At 43.4% G+C, this 19,816-nt stretch overlaps 1 protein-coding gene across 1 annotated transcript in view; it reads left to right on the top strand.

Moving 5' to 3' along the window:
• DNAH9 (dynein axonemal heavy chain 9) overlaps window positions 1-19,816 on the top strand; it is a 397,093-nt gene that overhangs the window by 283,842 nt on the left and 93,435 nt on the right. Inside the window, exons 52-56 of the mRNA XM_045293291.1 lie at window positions 3,176-3,298; window positions 4,354-4,558; window positions 7,906-8,070; window positions 13,661-13,801; window positions 14,027-14,197. Of these exons, the coding sequence (XP_045149226.1) occupies window positions 3,176-3,298; window positions 4,354-4,558; window positions 7,906-8,070; window positions 13,661-13,801; window positions 14,027-14,197 (805 nt within the window). The remainder of the gene's footprint in view (window positions 1-3,175; window positions 3,299-4,353; window positions 4,559-7,905; window positions 8,071-13,660; window positions 13,802-14,026; window positions 14,198-19,816) is intronic.

The raw sequence follows: 19,816 nt of genomic DNA, 5'->3' as shown, positions 1-19,816 counted from the left end.
TATCTTATATTACACTGCCCGGCGTCTCCCTTCACCCACCCCTCTGCTGCCCGTCCCCCAGAGAGGAGGTTATATGTAGCTAGGTCACTCCTTCTTAGCCTCTCTTTCTGATCCCTGATCATTTCTCCTTGATTTCTTAAGGCTGGAGCGGCCCAGGTCTCAATTACCCCAGACCTCACGTGTACCTTCTCAGTTCTCTATAGTCACAAATTTAGATAGCTCGTCAAGGCTCTTAACTTCAAAACTCACTGCCATCCTGTCAAATCTGACTCATCGTGACTCTATAGGACAGGGTAGAACTGCTCCTGTGGGTTTCTGAGACTGTACCTCTTTACAGGAATAGAAAGCTCCATCTTTCTCCCAAGGGGCTGGCTGGTGGTTTCAAACTGCTGACCTTGTGGTTAGGAGCCCAACACATAGCCACTATGCCACCATCTTTAAAATAATATGTTCCAAATTTATACCACCAGCCCACATCTCTCCCCCAAATTCAACATTCTTTGATCTGATCCCTATTTGGTATTAAAAAAATTTTTTTTTTCTCCCATCAAGCTAGTTCTGATTCATGGCAACCCCGTGTGTGTGTAAAACAATTGTGCCTGTAGGGTTTTCAATGGATGGGTTCTGGGAGCAGGTCGCCAGGTCTTTCTTCTGATGCCCCTCTGGGGGGGTCTCAAGTCACCAGCCTTTCAGTTAGCTGCAGGCGTGTTACCTGTTTGCACCATCCGGGGATTTCATCCACACTTGTCGTTGGACCTAGGACTGACCGTAAATCCAGAATGGTTGCATCTCAGGGTCCTCAAGTACAGCTACAACGAGTGTCTGCAAGTCAGTGGACTACTGGCAGTTAGGATTCGGACATCTCTTTTGAAGGGAACCCTTCACACCGCGGCAGGGCTCCTCCTCACACGCACGCTCTTCGCGTCTTCTCTGGCCGCCTTGCTTAACATGGCAGCCATTTCCGCACTCCCTGCAGGGCCCGTTCTTTATTCTTTCCTTTCCTTCCTGTTAGCATCTTCTAACGTGCATAGAATTTACTCATTTGTCATATTGATTATCTCTCACTAGCGTAAAAGCCCCTGAAAAGCCAGAATCACCCTTTTGGCTCACGACTGCGTCCTTAATACCTAGAACACGCAGTAAAGCAAAAACCCACCTGCCACGGAGGTGGTTCCAACTCATGGAGCCCCTGTGTCGGGCAGAGTAGAACTGCCCCTGTGGGTTTCCTAGATGGTGAATCTTTAAGGGAGTAGAGAGTTTTGTCTTCCTCCCCCAGAACTGCTGACCTTGCAAGTTCACAGCCCCACAAGTAACGCCCGGCACCTCCAGGGCTCACAGTGGGCCCTCAATAAGTGTTTGTTACATCGCTTCTCTGTTCATGTCCATTGACTGCTTTCTTTCAGGTGCCTTTCTTGAATTGTGTTTTATTTAAATATTAGATTAGATGTATTAAAAATATTATTATTTTGTCTCACTGCCATCAAGTCGATTCCAACTCAGAGCGACCCTACAGGGCAGGGTGTAACTGCCCTTGTCGGTTTCCGAAGACTGTAACTCTTTACGGAAGTGGAAAGCCTCATCTTTCTCCCCCGGAGTTGCTGATGCTTTTGAACTGCTGGTCTTGCAGTTAGAAGCCCAATGCTTACTTCACTAAGTCTTCATCATATCAATGAAAATTTGCGTTTTAACTTTATTTTCATTGTACTACAGGTTTTTCTTGTTACTCGGTCAATTTTATCCATTTCGTCTATAGATTGCACTTTTACCAGCATGTTTAGACACATCTTTTTCTCTCTAGAAATCACATCAATATTCTCCCACATTTCTTTTTAGTTTATCATATATCATTTTTCACACTAAAGTCCAACCGCCTGGAATAAATTTTAAGGTATCATATGAGGTATGGATCTAATTTTCAGTGTTCTCGTGGTTAGCCCATTGTTCTAATACCATTTATTGAATTCTGCATCCTTTCCCCAGTTAATGAAATCTGTTTGTGCTATAGTAAATTTTTTTTGCGCTGGTGGCATGGTGGGTTATGTCTCAGACTGCTAACACAAAGCCAGCAGGTCCCAACCACCAGCCTTTCCGTGAGACACAGCTGAGTTTTCCTGCTCCCATAACTAGTTACCATCTCAGAAACCCACAGGGCAATTCTGCCCTGTTCTGTAGGGTTGCTATAAGTCGGCATGAGCTGATGGCAGTGAATTTTGAGTGAGAAATTATTTTTAAAGAGATTTGTATTCTCTTATTTATCTAATGTATACCTATTTTAATTATTTAATCTTGTATTTAGTAATGTTTATAATTACACAAATGTACTATGTCAATTATTTTTAAAAGGTGAATAAACGCAAAAGGTTTTTAAGAAAATGATTTAAATTCCCTATAATTCATCATTCAAATACAGTATTAACTTTTTAATTTATGGTATTCTTTAAAACTTCTTTGTATGCATCTGTATTATATATTTTACACAAAATATCTTAGTATTGGGTAATGTGCATCTATCCTCTTATCAGTTTTTTTCTTTTTAGCTTCCTTTTCCTAGGTAACTTTAAGAACCTTAGTCAAGATATGTAAAGTTTTATTGTTATTTATATTTTGAATTGGAATTATGTCAAACTTATAATGACTTAGGGAAAACCTACATTTTACCATGTGTATTAAGTTGTTTATAATATTGAAGAGTTCACACTAGGCCAGATCTTTGTTCCTGATTCTTAAAGAAAGCATAACAATGTAGCCTAACACACAGTCACTCAAAATTGTGGTAGAAGACATAGCATGGAGAAGTGTGTACATTCTATTTTTACATACAAAAATCAGATCATTAGACAGTGCACCATAGGAATGTAATAACAGAAAACTAAATTTGAAAATATATAATATTCAGATACATAGAGCTAAACACAAAGGTGTTGATTACAGATGGTAGGTTTATAGTTAATTTTCTAATTCTTTTTTACTCTTGTATATTTTTCTACGTGTACAGAAATGTAGACAGTAACATAAATGTCATTTTCAGTAGACAAAAGTATGGCCACCTGAGTTATCCCAAGGGGCCCTGCCTTCCAATTAACCAGTGTGCTTGAGAAGGCCAGAGGTGTCTTGTTAAATTGCATCTGAATCCATCCCTTAGCACAGACTCATTCTGCCGAACTTTCTCCCCCAGTTATCTGCAAACCATAGAACATGCCCTGGAAGCTGGAGATGTGGTGCTGATTGAAAACCTAGAAGAGTCCATTGATCCTGTCCTGGGACCCCTGCTTGGGCGAGAAGTCATTAAGAAGGGACGGTGAGGCACTTTCGGGAAGAGCTCATTCGCAGCCCTGCTCACCACTGTGGAGAGTTCTGCTCTGCCTGGCATGCCCGATCCTCAGCTCATGCCAAGTAGCTCCTCAGTATGCAAGTCTTCACCCTAAAAGAAGATCTGCCCTCCTCTCCCAGAGAAGGCTTTCTGGAATAATTTGCTTCCAGCTTTCAGTGCCTTTGTTTTAAAAACCACAAGCCGCTGTGCTGTCAGCTCTGACACATGGTGGTTCCACGTGTGTCAGAGTAGAACTGTGTTCCACGGGGTTTTCAGTAACTGATTTTGTCAAAGTAGATCACTGTGCGTTAAGATCATCCCTTGCCTTCATAGGTACTTGGGTTGTGCACAATTGACTTGTTGATTTCCACCCGTGGAAGTCATTCCTTTGTCAGCCAAGAACATTCTCACTGGAAAAGAAAGCCCCGGCAAGACACTTTGTGCAAAAACTGCAAGAAGCTACCCTTTCCGCCAAACACTTTACTGCCCTCTGCTGGAGATGTTTCATAATATACAAATTCCCATTGATTACAGTATGATTGGCTCTTCCCGCTCAACAAACTCACTGCCACAGAGTGCATTCTGACAACTACTAGTGACCCTATAAAACAGAGTAGAATTGTTCCAGTGGGTTTACAACACTAAATCTTCCCAGGAGTAGAGAGCATCATCTTTCAACTGCAGAGTGGCTAGTGGTTTTGAACTGCTGACCTTGTGGTTAGCAGCACAATACATAACGCACTGTCATCAGGGCTCCTTAGCTCTCCCTAGAGTTGTACAAAATCAAGCTTGGTAACTGGGGGACAGAATCTATCATCCTTCTCCCCTGTGTGGACAGTACACATACAATAGTCCTTGTGCTCACCCTAGACAATGCAAGGAAGAACCCATCTGTTTATGTCTCTGTTCGTTTTTGCAATGATCAGAAATGCTATGACTTGGAAAAGCCCATCAAGCGAGTAGCACTAAAACTCTTCCCTTGATCAAAACTCTTCCCTTGCAGAAAGAGAATCCACTTTCACAAAGATCCCTTTGTGTTCCAGATTCATTAAAATCGGAGACAAAGAATGTGAGTACCATCCCAAGTTCCGACTCATCCTTCAGACCAAGCTGGCCAATCCTCACTACCAACCTGAGCTGCAGGCTCAGGCAACGCTGATCAACTTCACTGTGACCAGGGACGGCCTGGAGGACCAGTTGCTGGCTGCCGTGGTCAGCATGGAGAGGCCAGACCTAGAGCAGCTGAAAGTGAGCCAGGGGTTCACTGGGGGAGTGGGGCAGAAACTGCCACTGCTACTGGATCTTGCAAGGCTCCCCACTCGGGGTGTGTTAAGTTGGCTTGTCTAAAGAAACAAAACCAGTGACACTCACGTGTGTATGAGAAGGAGCTTTATGTTAAGATGTAATCTTATATCAAGAAGGCATCCCAGTTCAACTGAAGTTCATGGGTCTGATGCTGGCAGGGCCCACTTCAGACTCACGGAGCTTACAGCCAATGACACGGGAAGGTCAAGCGTGATGCAGAAAGAGTACAGAGTCGAATGGATCCAAGGTCAATGGAAACATGGCAGGGTGCAGACAGCTCTCAATGTCGGGGCCACCCCTAATGGCAGCACAGAGTCTGAGCAAACAGGAAGGTGAAGGGCAGAGAGGGAAGGGAGGTGTCCCTAGCATCTCTTTATAAAAGGCCATACCTCCCAGAAGGCATCATCAGGCTGTGACCTGACTGACAGGTTGGACTCTACCCCTATACAATGCAAGTTGACATAACTCCAAGTGCCACACTGGGGGTGAGGATGAGAAGAAGGAGAGTGGTTTTGTGGCTCTGAGCATAGGGTCCTCGTTCAGCCCCTAGAGGAGCTCCAGCCCCACCTAATCACCAGCAAACACCTAGTAGACAAACTGAAGACCGTTTGAAACGAAGCACAGAGAGGCAGAACACTATAGGAATACTGGATGCTTCCGTGGCCAAAAGGCAGGAGTCCATGGGTAGTGCCAACCGTTAACCCAACTGGCTACTAAGTGAAAGGTTGGAAGTTTGAGTCTACATTCAGAGGTGCTTCACAAGAAAGGCCTGGCAATTGACTTTTTTAAAACATCGGCTACTGAAAACCCTGTAGCACACAGTTTGATTCTGGTACACAGTTCACCATGAGTTGCCATCAACTGGAGGGCCACTGGTGGGTTGTTTTGTTTGTTCCTTTGACTTAAGGAAGCTGTAACTACAGTGTTCTTGTGCAGCCTGTGGTCATTGCCTTTGGATGCAAGCTGCCTGCTTTGTCATGGAAAATACTGTCGGCCTGTTGTTGGCTTCCACCACAGCTATCCTGGCCTCCTGGCATTTCTTAATCTTGCTTTAAGACCAGAATTTTTGTTCTGACTGCCAAAATGTTCTGTGCCCAGATGCTTCAAATTACTTGGGAACTGGCTCAAGTGCAGTATGCTCATGGATGCTCTTTCTAGTCCAAAGCAGAAAGAAGGAAAAGATTTTTTTAAACCCTGCCATCAAGTCAGTTCTCCCACAAAGGATCCTTCCACAGAGGCCCAAGACTGTAAATCTGTACAGGGACAGATGGCCTCATCTTTCACCCTCTAAGTGGCTGGTGGGCTTGAACCCTTGGCTGTAAAATAAACAGCACAGTGCTGACCCTACAGCACCATAAATTAGCCCCTGTCCCTGTCACATTATCCTGTTTACTTTCTTAGTAATTCTCATTACTACCTGAAATGGCATGACTCATTTGTTAACATTCTTATATTTTGTGATCTATTCCTGTACTGTCAGCACTGGGAGAACCTGGTTATTCTTGTTCTTGGTCCAGTCCTAGAACCAGGCATGTTAGAGAGCTGTTGCTCCAATGTATGTGTTGAATAAATGAATAAAGACAGAAAACAATGTTGTAGGGATCCATGAATGCAGTCTCACTTACACTGTCATTTGACCCATGTTATATAACCTAATTATGACTACAGAGAGGAGAAAAGGAGGCTACCCTAATGGGCTTGAACCTGTTTCTATGACCTTGGGGAATCTAACTCTACTGAGTTTGCAATAGGAGCGCTGGTGACATAGCAGGTTACACATTGGCCTGCTAGCCTCAAGGTCAGCGGTTCAAAACCACAGCCACCCTGAAAGAAAGATGAGGTTTCCTACCCTGTAAAGAGTTACCGCCTCAGAAACCCACAGGGACAGATCTACTCCATCTCATGGGGTCACTATGAGTCAGAATTGACTGAATGGTCGTGAGTTTGTTTTTCATGTTTGGTTTTGTTATCACTTGGGAAGTGAGCATGTGAATACATGGGATTAGAGGCGCTCAGCTCTGACCTGACCGTGCTCACAGCCAGCCTTTCCTTAGTGCCTGAGTGCAAAAACTGTTTGCCCAACGCCAACTAACCACACCCCCCATTCTAGAATACCTAGCCTAACAATTAGAGAGGGTGCACGAGATGAGACCTGTTAGGATGCCAACACTCTACTCCAGCCTGGGGGGGGGGGGCTCTTGAAAATATCTCTCAGAACTGTGTATCACAGTTTCTATTGATTTTTTCTTCTCCCCAAGAGAAAGATAACCCCTAAGAGAGTTTTTTAGTTTGAGGCCTTCAGTAATGGCAGAGAGGACCCCCAGAGAATGGAGGTCTGACCATGACCTCAGCCACTCAGAGAAATAAGTTCCATTGCGTGAGCACTGCCTGTGGGAAGGTAGGGGTGCTGGTTTACCCCACTGATGTCACTGACGTGGAACAGCTTCTCTTGGCCTAAGGTCAGATGATTCACGTGGGCTTGAACTCATCCACTTGTGTCTTCTCATTGTCCTAACCTCACGTACTGCCATCAAGCTGATGCTGACTCACAGCGACCCGATATAGGACAGGGTAGAACTGCCCCTGTGGATTTCCGAGACTAATCTTTTACGATAAGACTAGAAAGCTTCATCTTTCTCCCTCAGAGCTGGTTGGTTTTGAACTGCTGACGTTGTGGATCACAGCCCAACATGTAACCACTACTCTACCAGTACTTCTCTTCTTGTCCTAAACACTCTGCTATTCGGCCTTTTTCAGTACCTTTAAAGTAAGGGACTCCAGGCACAAACCCACTGCTGTTGAGTTGATCCCAATCTGTCGCTTCATAGCATTTCCAAGGCTGTAAATCTTTACAGGAGCAGACTGCCACATCTTTCTCCCTCGGAGAAACTTGTGTGTTCAAGCCACTGACTTGAATTCACAGAATTCTTTCCTTCCAAGTGATAGACCTGGGTGCAGTTCCCAGCCAACGTACCTCATGTGTAATCACCACCCATCTGTAAGAGTTGGATTGGGCATTGCTCTAATGCTATGTTCAGTGAACTGTCCAGATTAACAGAGAGGAGGAAGAACGGTTGTGCTATCCACTTCTGAAAATCAGCCAGTAACACCCTGCAGATCACCACAGTGTCATTCACAACTACTTAGAGGAATGGTGTGGGTCTGGGAAGAATATCATTCCATCATACACAGGGTTACCATGAGGTCCACATGGGTGCCAGCTTGCCACGCCAGCAATGTCCCAAGAGTACATGCTAGATGTCTAATTCCTTCTTCCTTGATATCCACAGTCAGACCTCACAAAGCAGCAGAATGGATTCAAAATCACCCTCAAAACGTTAGAAGACAACCTGCTCTCTCGCCTCTCCTCGGCATCAGGGAACTTCCTGGGAGAAACTTCCTTGGTGGAAAACCTAGAGGTCACCAAGCAGACAGCTGCCGAAGTGGAGATAAAGGTACCCCTCCTCTGACAAGTGTGGGAGGCAGCCAAGGCTAGAGAGCACGTGTTCTTCCCCTCAGCGTCTGACTCGACATTTACGAGAAACTAATGAGAGTAGCAGATGGCTTTTCCATCTTCTCAAATGTCTTCTAGAAATTCAAGCCTGGGAAGACTCCTAAATAACTACTTCCCATCCTAGCTGATGGTGTTCCCACCTCCTTGAAAAGGCTTTTGACAATTCTTAATGATTATTGCTTCAAATATCACCTCTCCCTGGTCTTCTTTATTCTCCTTCTCTACTATTTCTGTTGGATGCATTTTGAATCTTCTTGTACTATCTGCCAAGTCTCATAACCTCTCATATGTTTTTTCATCATTATTTTCTGTGAGCAGCTTTTATGAGAATCTCCTTGGCGCTATCTTGTAATCTGCCTATTTTCTTTTCAGTTCTAATCTGTTATTTCCATTTTCCATTGAGTTTGTGCATTGTAATAACTGTTCATATCTTATTTTACACCGCTCATCTGTCATTTTGTCATGCTGTGGTGGCTTGCACGTTGCTATGACACTGGAAGCTATGTCACCAATATTTTCTATGCTACGATGTATAGGTTTGTGTGAAGCTTCCAGACTCCACCAAAGACAGATTAGGAAGAAGGACATAATGACCTATGTTAGTCTGGGTTGACTGGAGAACCAAATTCATAGACACTCATATATGTATGAGAAAGAGCGTTATAGAAAAGAGCAATTGTATATTGAGAAAACATCCCAGCCAAGCCCAGATCAAGTCCATAAGTCTGATATTAGCCCATATGTCTGATACCAATCTATAAATTCCTCTTCAGACTCACAGAACACATGCAATGACGCCGAATGCAGGAAGATCACAGGTCATTGGGTGGAAAGTCTTGTGGATCCAGTGGCAGTGGAAGCATCTCAACGCTGGCAGGGGTCTCCACATGGCTCCCTTGCTCCAGGGCTGTAGCACAGCTCCATGTGTCTTGCCAGCAGGAAGATGAAGCAGAGAGTCTGTGTGTATCTGGCCTCCAGTGAGCTGTTTATCTCTGTGGCACCTGCAAATTAGGTCATCAAGCTGTGACCTGATTGAAAAGCTAGACTCCACCCGTCACAAATTGACACCAGATTATGTAACTACCACAACCTACTTCTGAAATAATTGCTCAGTGAGGGCCTTATGACTAGCAGCAGAGCATTGTCTGATGTAGTGCCAGAAAATTAACCCCTCAGGATGAAAGGCACTCAAAATACTACTGAGAGAAGAGCTGCCTCCTCAGTGTAGAGTTGACCTTCTTGAAGTGGATTTGCTGATGCAGCATGACTCAACATGAGAGGAGACCGCTGCAAACAACTATTCGTAATAGAGCATAGAATGTAAGCAGTATATATCCAGGACAAATGATCCCTTCAGGACCAGTGCTGAGAGTGGCAATACCAGGAGGGTGGAGGGAAAGTGAGGTAGAAAGGGGGAACCAATTACAAAGATCTACATATAACCTCCTCCCTGGGGGATGGACAACAGAAAAGTGGGTGAAGGGAGACATCAGAGAGTGTAATATATGACAAAATAATAATAATTTATAAATCATTAAGCGTTCATGAAGAAGAGGGGAGTGGGGAGGGAGGGGGGAAATGAGGAGCTGATAACAAGGGCTCAAGTTGAAAGCAAATGTTTTGAGAATGATGAGGGCAACGAATGTACAAACGTGCTTGACATACAATGGATGGATGGATAGATTGTGTTAAGAGTTGTACGAGCCCCCAATAAAATGATTTTAAGAAAAAGAAGAAGAAACTCTGAAACATGTTCTTAATCCTCTGTAGCTGAAGCAAATGGAAGAAAGGACAAATTCAAGCAGCTGATAGAAAATTCCCAAGGGCACCTCGAGAAGTCAAAGTCAAATATAATGAAATGGGCAAGAATGTAGAATGAGAAAACCGAAAGGGAAGAACACGCTCAGATTTTCTGAAACTGAAAGAGCTCAAGAAAATTTGCAATTTTGAGTGATTATATAGGCAACATATTGAATGATGCAATACGTTTCAAGAGAAGATGGAAAGAATACAGAGTCACTGTACCAAAAGGAACCAGCCAACAGTCCATCATTTCAGGAGGTCACACATCAACATGAACCAATGGTGCTGAAGAAGAATTTTAAATGGCACTGAATTCATTAAACCAAAACAAGACTCCAGGAATTGACAGAATATTCATTGATATGTTTCAGAAAGAGGAAGAAACACTGGAAGCATGTCTATGCCAGGAAATTTGGAAGACAGCTACCCCACCAACTATCTGGAAAAGATCCTTATTTGTGCCATTCCAAACCAAAAGGACCCACGAGAATGCTCAAAGTATAGAACAATCCCCTTAATGCCACACAGAAGTAAAATTTTGCTTAAAATCTGTAAGAAGATATGGGTGGAGTTCAATCTGTCAATCAGGCCACAGCTTGATGACTTCATTTAGAGGTACCACTGAGATAAATGGCTCGCTGGAGAAGGGCCACTATGTCTCTTTGCGTTCACCTTCCTATTGAAAGCAACGTGGAGACCTGAGAGAGTCTTGTGATGCTTCCATTGCCATTGGATTCACAAGGCTTTCACCCACCAGCCTGTGAACGTCCTGCATTCTGCATCATTGCATGTGGCTTCGTGAGTCTGAAGAGGGACATATGGACTAGTATCAGACTGATGGACTTGAGTTGGATAGGGTAATTCTTGATATACAGTTACTCCTTGATATAAAGCTCTTTCATACTCATAAAAAAATGTATGGTCTTGGTGATAGAAACACCATAGAGTACATGATAAAAAATTTGCAAGACCAATGACATTCATTGAAAATACATTTTTAAAAAGCAATATACATGATGACTGGACATGTGGACTTCACCAGATGAAATACATAAGAATCAAATCAACTAAATTTCAGAAAAAGAAAATCAAGAAACTGAATATTGTCAGTCAGAACGAGGTCGGAGCCAACTTTGACACAGACCATTAATTCCTCATATCTAGTTCAAGTTGAAGCTGGGAAAAAAACCAAAAAGCCATGAGAGTCAAAGTACAACCTTGAGTGTATCTCACCTTAATTTAGAGACTATCTCAAGAATCTGTTTGACACGTTAATACCAATGACCGAAGACCAGACAAGCTGTGATATGACCCCAAGAGGGTCATACATGAAGACAAAGCGCAAACCAATTTTAAAAAACAGAAAGTACCAAACTGGATATCAGAAGAGACTCTGAAACGTCCTCTTGAACTTAGAGTAGCTACCATGAATGGAAGAAAGGGTGCCGTAAAAGAGCTGAACAGATTGCAAAGGGCAGACCAAGAAGACGAAGTACGGTGTCCTGGTGAAATGTGCAAATACCTGGAATTAGAAAAACAAAAGAGAAGAAGTCACATGCCAATTCTCAAGCTGAAGGAACTGAAGAAAAAAATTTTGCCTCAAGCTCAATGTTAAAGGATTCTGTGGGGGGAATATCAAATGAGAGAGGAAGCATCAAGGGAAGACGGCAGTCACTGTATCACAAAGAATCGGTTGATGTTCAACCATTTCAGGACGAAACATCTGACTAAGAACTGATGTTATTAGAGAAAGAAATCCAAGCTGTCCCGGCACAAAAAAAATGGGGGGCGGGTCATCTCCAAAACTTCATGGACTACCACTTGAAATGATTCAACAAACCTAGGCACCATTGGAAGTGCTCATTCATCTATGTCACGAAAATTAGAAGACTTGACCAATTGGAAGGAAGAGATCCAAATTTATGCCCATTTAAAATCAAGGTTATCCTACAGCATGCAGAAATTATTGAACAATGCCATTAACATGGCACACAAGTAAAATATTGCTAAAAATAATTCAAAAGCAGTTGTAACGGCTATTTGTAATAGAACATGGCAACGTTGAGAAGAAGAGGAATTCCAGCCCCCTTCGTGCTGCTCCTGCTGAACCTGTGCATTAGACTAAGAGGCACTTGTGTGAAAAGAACATGGAGATGCTGAATGGTTAAAATCAGAAAATGGGTTCATCTGGGTTGTATCCTTTTTATCTTGTTTATTCAGTTTGAATTCTGAGGAGATAATCTTAGAAACTGGACTGTCTGAATAAGAACACGTGGTGTCAGGATTAGAGGAAGACTACATGCATGGTAGGCAGATGACACTCCTTAGTGAAAGTGAAGAAGATTTGAAGCACTTACTGATGAAGATCAAATGCTTCCATAAGGATTATACCGCAACATGAAGAACACAAAAGCCCTCCCAATAAGCCAATAAACAGCATCCTGGTAAACAAAGAAAAGATTGGAATTGCCAAGGAATTCATTTTGCTTGGATCCAAACTCATTGGATGTAGTCAAAAAATCAGATGACATCGCATTGGGCAAATCTGCCAAAAAAGGATCAAAAAGCCAAGCACCAAAAGGATCAAAAAGTCAAGCTGTCACTTTGAAGGCTAAGATGCCCCTGACCTAAGCCAAGGTATTTTCAATGGCCTCATATGCAGGCGAAGACTGGACAGTTAAAAGAGGAAGGCCAAGGAAGAAGTGATGCCTTTGAAATATGGTGTTGGTGAAGAATGTTGAGTACACTCATGGACTGCTAGAGAAAAATTTAAATCTGTCTTGGAAGACAAAACGCGCCTGGGCATGTTGAGACTCATCTGCTGTGCTTTGGACATGCTCTCAGAAAGGACCAGCCTCTGGAGAAGGAAAGTATGCTTGGTAGAGGGTCAATGAGGTGGGATGCCACAGGGTCTCCACAACAGACTGGAAATGTAAGAACCGTTGTGGGAGTGGAGCAGGACAGGGCAGTGCTTTGCTCTGGTGCACATACGGGGTCACTGGGAGTCAAAGTCAGTCAACAGCACCCAAAACAGGCACAGTCTTGTTTTCACAAGTTCCCTTCCATTCTTTTTCAGATCTACCTGTTCTTTTTGCATCTTGTCCTGATTTCATTCATTCATTCTTCTTTGACCTTCGGTTAAAATGTATTTTGAGTTGTTCAATAATCTCCAGTTTTCCCCTCCTATTATCAGTAGTTTGACTCCATTCCGGAGCATAAGGCAAGGCATGTGAGATTTGTATTTCTTGGTTTCTTTTTAAGAAATACTTCCTGCAGGTCCTTAGATGGTCTTTTAAAATTTTTATTTCTGATTAAGAAATATTTTCTGAAAATAATGCATTCCAATTGAAAGAGATCTTCCTTGTGAATTTATGTATCAAATCCTTCCTTTAAAAAAAATAGTGATAGCTCTTTTGAAGATATCCACTACTTAGAATTACACACACACACACACACATGCACACATGTCCATGAAACAATCCTCATTAGAGATGGAGCTTGGAGGTTTCTGTGACCTATCCCTCCATCCACAAGAGCTGACGACCCTCAGTTTTGTGCAAGACTAGAACTGTATCACTGCCGCTCTTCGATCCTCCACTCATCATTCTCATCTCAATCCCCTACACGGGACACACACGCATACACAGAGAGAAGCCAAGTTCCCAGGGGCTATGAACTGTTGACCTCTGATTGGTCTGAACAATGGACCTCTGTATATTTTCCAACAGGTCCAGGAGGCCAAGGTGACTGAGGTGAAAATCAACGAGGCCCGAGAACACTATCGACCAGCAGCTGCCCGGGCTTCTCTGCTCTACTTCATCATGAATGACCTCAGCAAAATCCACCCCATGTACCAGTTTTCTCTCAAGGTGACTTACACTTGGATTTCTCTTCCCCACTTTGTGACAGCATAGCACTTCATATGAGCAACCTAAGAAGAGCATGTTTGCTTGCTGCTGCTATCCCTAGTTGGCAGGAGATGCTGGGGAAACATTTCTGTGGGCTGGAAATGATAATATTCTTCACAGGTAAGATGGCTGTTACATACAGAAAGGGTTGTTTAAAGGACCAACCTCCTGTCTCCTCTCCCCCAGGCCTTCAGTATTGTCTTCAAGAAGGCTGTGGAAAGGGCTCCTCCCAGTGAGAATCTAAAGGCGCGGGTGACCAGTCTAATAGACAGCATCACCTTCTCCGTATGCCAGTACACCACCCGTGGACTCTTCGAGTGTGATAAGCTGACCTACCTAGCCCAGCTCACCTTTCAGGTAAAAGGGGACTGAAAAAGATTCCAGAAGCTAGGTCATGTAAAGAAATTTTTTTCTCCTAACATCACTGCTCATAAACATGTCCAGATGATCAGTATCTATACAGAGACAAAAAAAAGCAAATAAAATGTAGTGTTTGCACATAAGTTGCCCCTGCCCCTGCACACATGGCAGACATGACTAATAAATTGTTGTACTTTTTCTTGCTGAGCTTGAATGATACCTCAAAAGTCTCATCAATAGAGCCTCCAGCACCCACTGCCAATCAATCCAAGTGTGTCCTTATACCACGGTCCATTGATAAAGGGCAGCACACAAAGACAGTGTTCTCATTTGGTGAGTAGTGGCTGGGGTCTTAAAAGCTGTTAACAGCCTTGTAAGATGCAAACATTGGAGGAAAGACAAACGATGAAAATCAAAAGACACACAATAGCAATTAGTGTAGTGGATTCATGAGCCATGCAAATGATCTTCACAACCCAGAGACCAAAAGAACTAGGTGGTGGTTGACTAGGACCCCATTAGCCGGTCCTCGATAGAGTGAGAGAAAGAAGTGGAATGGAATGTAAAATCACAAAAGAGACCAGGACTACTGGAGCCATAGAGACTGATGGGATCCTCACAGGACTATGGGCCTTACCCTTCAGCCCTGGAACTGAACTCATCCCCACATTAGAATAATCAACCATTTAAGATCAAAAGGGTAGCACTTATCCAAGAGTGAAGTTCAGATGGTTAGAAAAGAAGGAGAAATAGAAACAAAAAACACAGGAAGGAAGTGGGGTAAGTGGCGGTGCGATGGGAGGATTACAAACCTTGAATTGTATCAGAATGTGTATGAGTTGTTGAATGGAAAACGTTATTCTACTCTGTAAATCTTTACCTAGCTCGCAATAAAAAGGGGTTTGTTTTTTTAATTCTGGTTCTAAAGATGAAACCAGGAGGCCATCCCAACACTGAGATCTTTTAGAAATTCTGTAAGAATGTTACTAGAGTGCCTGCCATTCTTTATTTACCTGTAGGGTTACAAGTTTCCTGTCTCGATCTTTCCCTGGGATAAAAAATGGCACAGGTGTTTCTACAGACAGAGAAGCAGCCTTGACCTTAATACATCTGTTAACAGCTCTGGCTCTCAAGGATTTGAGACCATTGGGAACTTCCAATGTTGGTTTAGTTTTAGTAAGAAACACACTATATCACTTTAAGGCCCTTTTCAATGCTGAAAATCAGTAATTTGGGATGATCTCTATTCTGACTCCATATGCTTGAGTGGTCAGAAGCCTTGCTCATGGGTGAGTATACTTGTGGCTCACTACCCTTCTGTCCTCCGTGTCCCCATGCAAGCCCAAGTGGCAGCATGGCCTTTGCAAAAAGAACTTGAGCCCTTCTTGTCCTTAGACACCAAGTATCTTTCACCTCCATCCACCTTTCCTCACAACTATTCGAACTTCCTTTTACTTATCTGTTTTCTCCTTTGGAATTTTTCTTCAAATTTACAACACTATTTCCCCTTAAAGAGCATTACCATTGGTAACTTCACTACAGAGAACACTTAAAACTTGAAGAATGTTACCTGTCAATGGAGACCCTTGACTCAAATCATGTGCCACATGCTTTGCCTTACGACATACCACTTGAAGATCAATTGCTGCCAAGCCCATTCTGGTGTCAGACAGAACTGCGTTCCATTGAGTTTTCAACAGTAGATGAACCAAGTCTCCAATGTTGGTTGACAATAGTGTACTTCAACTGTCTCACTAATTACCTTTCCCAGATGAAGGCTGCCGTGTTCATCTCCTCCTCTTCCCAGAAAGCCGTCCTTCCCTATCGAAGAGTTCCCATTTCTCAGTTTCTGCAAGATGCAATTCAAAATTACTTGCATAAAGTCAGGTCAGCTTCTCTATCTATAGAAATGCCTGTGCTGTTTCTAATCCCTTGGGTCAGTAGTCACTGTCCTATTCAGGAAGTCCTTTAGCTTAACTGATTTGAAGCTGTTCTCCTATTTTCGATATATTCAAATGTTGGTTTGAAACTCAAGTCATGTAACTTGTGTGTACCATTGCTTCATCATAGAATGTACAAATTATGCCTTAAAAGTATGTACTCCACTACAACAGCGTGGAAAGATAAGAATAAAGGAGGACTCACACTTTCTATTTTCAAGCATACTATACAGCTAACCATAGGAACTCTGGTGGCATAGTGATCATGCAATGGACTGCTAACCCCAAGGTTGAGACCATCAACTGCTCTGCAGGAGAAAGGCAACAAAGAGTTAACAGTCTCTGAAGTGCCCAGGGGAAGTTCTGCCCTGTCCTGTAGGATTGCCATGAGTCAGCATCGACGGCAGTGAGTTTGGGCTTTGCACTATGCAGCTCACCTGCTGAGCTGGAAACATTGAGCTGCTAACCACAAGGCACGTGGTTCGAAGTCACTGGTCGCTCTTCAGCGTCTGCTCCCAGAAAGATGCAAGGTTTCAGGAACACAACAGGGCGGTTCTACTCTGCCCCATTGGGTCAATAGGAGTCCAAATCGACTTGGGGGCAGTGGGGTTTGGTATACAACTACCCAGCACTCATCTGTCAAGTTTTTCCTACTGTGGTGGTTTACATGTTGCCATGATGCAGAAAGCTATGCCACTGGTACTTCAAATACCAACAGGGTCACGCGCAGTGGACAGGTTTAGCAGAACTCCCAGAGAGACTAGAAAAACGAAACAGGTGGGCCCCTTCTGAAAAGCTGGCCAGCGTGCACCTTATGAACAGCAGCAGAGCACTGTCTGAGATCGTACCGAAGATGAGCCCCTCAGGTTGGAGGCCTTCAAACTAGCACTGTGGAAGGGCTGCCTCCTCCAAGTCCAATCAAGCTAATGACATGGATGGAGCACAGCTTGCACGATTTTCACGAGCTACTAGAACATGACTCAAAATGGGAGAGAGATAAAGGAAGAAGAAACCACTGTAAACTTCCTGTGGCAGTTAGACGTCATGTCAGCTTGCACTTCTCTGGGAGTGGAGTCCATCCCAGTCACAGCCTGGGAGGGGTAGCCCTTTCTGAGAGCCTGAGGACCTGCTTGCTTTCTTTGCCCCTTCATCTTCTGGCTTGCAGGGACCCTGGTCTTTTCTCCAGGGTGGTCCCCTGTTGGCCACCCAACCCTGAGGATTGTGTACCCTGCCAGGTTTCCCCTGACCTTGGATCCAAACATCTCTCCACCCGCACACCTATGGTCTTTCTGCGCCATCGGCCTGCAGATACATGAGTCCAAAAAGTGCCCCGCTAGCATCGGACCCAGGGGACTTACGTTGGACGGGTGGGGTGCCTTCGCATGTAAGATTTCTTCTTGATGTAAGGCTCTTTCTTATTTAGACATGCACATTACCGGTGTTGTTTCTTTAGACAGCCCAGCCCTTCCACACGTCCATGAATAATTGGAAGGTGGAATGTATGAAGTATCAGCCTAGGAAAAATAGAAGCTGTCAAAATTTAAATGGGATGCTTAAAGATTCAACATTCTAGATATTGGTAAGTTGAAATGGATAGGTTTGGGCCACTTTGAGCCAGACAATCATGTGGTTTGTCGTGGCAGGAATGATACATTGAAGAGGAATGGTGTCCCATGCATCTTGAAAAAGAACATTTCAAACTCTTCATTGAAGCGCAATACTATTTGTGATAGAATAATAGCCACATGCCTACAAGGAAAGCCAATGAGTACAATTGGTATTTAAATGTATGCACCAATGACTAACCTCAAAAATGAAAAAAATTGAAGGAATTTACAAACTTCTGAAGTTGTCAGACTTAAGAACTAAATGTGTTGATAATGACTGATGATGAGAATGTGAAAGCTGGAAACAACGTGAACAGATGGGGGTTGGAAAATGTGGCCTGCCGATGGAAACACAGCTGGAGATCACGAGAGAATTCCGCAGGGCCAGCAACTTATTCATTGCAACTGCAGCAGCATAAAGGCACTGAGTAGACCCGTGGACCTTGTCAAATGGAATATACATGAATCAAATGGACTATATCTGGGAAAGAAATGATGGAGACGCTCAGTATCAGTAGCCAGACCAAGGCCAGAGGTCAACTGGGAAACACACCGTCATCATCATCATCATCACATTGAGAAGACAAAGTAAAGCATCCTGATGAAATGTGTAAAGACTGAGACTAAGAAAACCGAAAGAGGAGAACATACTAAGTAAATCTCAAGTTTGAAGAACTGAAGAAAAAATGTCATCCTAGAGTGGCAATATTGAGGTATGTTATGGACAAAATATTGAATAATGCTGGAAGCACCAAAAGAAGATGGAAAAAAATGCAAAGTCACTGTACCAAAAAGAATTGATTGACATTCAATAATTCCAATATATAGCACATGCTCAAGAGTCGACTAAGCAGAGAAGTCCAAACTTCACTGAAGGCCTTAACCAAAAAAGAAAAGAAAAGAAAAAGCTCCAGGTAGTCTAGAAGAATCTCGATCAAAATGAGGAAACTACAGAATCGCATTTCAATTTCTCTTGGACTCCAGTCTGCCTAGGAACATGCAGACTGGATAATTCCTTAAACTTTCACCCAGAGTTTATCTTTCAACCTTCTACCAAAAATATCCCATGACGCCTTTTATAAACAAACAACAGTTTAGCGTGATGGTTTTGGTTTAGTCAGATGTGTCTGCTTGGACTATTACGGTCTTTTAAGAACTAGTTCTATGGGATCAAATTGACAACAGCAATTTGAAGGTTAGAGAAGCACCTTCGAGGGCCGGGACTTGGTAAAGAAATTACTCAGCAGACGGGGATGAGAAAGGTTGCACAATGTGAAGAATGTAAATCAATGTCACTAGACAGTACGTGGGGTGGGGGGTGGGGAGTCTATACTTCATATGACATGTCAGGCACAAAAGAACAAACATTGTATGTTCCTACCTATAGCTAGAACAAATACCAAGACACCAAGCATTGATGTAGAAGGAGATAGGAGTTAGTAGTGAGGGGTATTTTTTTAAATCATTTTACTGAGGCCCCTTACAGCTCTCATAACATTCCATGCATCAATTGTATAAAATATATTTGTGCATATGTTACCATCATGTTTCTAAACATTTACTTTCTGAGACCTTCATATCAGCTCTTCTTTTTTTCAACCCCCCACCCCAGCCTCGTGACTCCTTGATAAATTATAACCTCCCCCCACCTCCCCCTTCCCCTCCTGGTATCATTACTCCCGTTTCTGATCCTGGGGGGGTTAATCTGAGCTGGATTCAGTGTGTCATGAACTCTTATCTGTACCAGTGTACATGCTCCAGTGTAGCTAGACCTGAAAGGCAGGACTGGGGTCATGATAATGGGGGGTGAGGAAGCCTCAAAGAACCAGAGGAATATTGTGTGTTTCATCGGTGCTATACTGCACCCTAACCCTTCTGTGAGGGGATGTCCTATTTTCTACAGATGGGTTTGGGGGGTCTCTGCTGCAAGCCCCCTCATTCTCAACAATATATTTTTCTTGTTGTTTTGGGCCTTCTGGTGCCTGTTACCTGATTCCGTTGATACCTCATGATCACACAGGCTGGTGTGCTTCTTCCATGTGGGCTTGTTGCTTCTCTGCTAGATGGCC

The sequence above is a fragment of the Echinops telfairi genome, unplaced genomic scaffold, assembly GCF_000313985.2.
Source record: "Echinops telfairi isolate 266 unplaced genomic scaffold, ASM31398v2 ScPeMD7_2010;HRSCAF=2546, whole genome shotgun sequence".
In the NCBI taxonomy this organism is placed as follows: Eukaryota; Metazoa; Chordata; class Mammalia; order Afrosoricida; family Tenrecidae; genus Echinops; species Echinops telfairi.
This window is presented reverse-complemented; position numbering and strand designations above follow the sequence as displayed.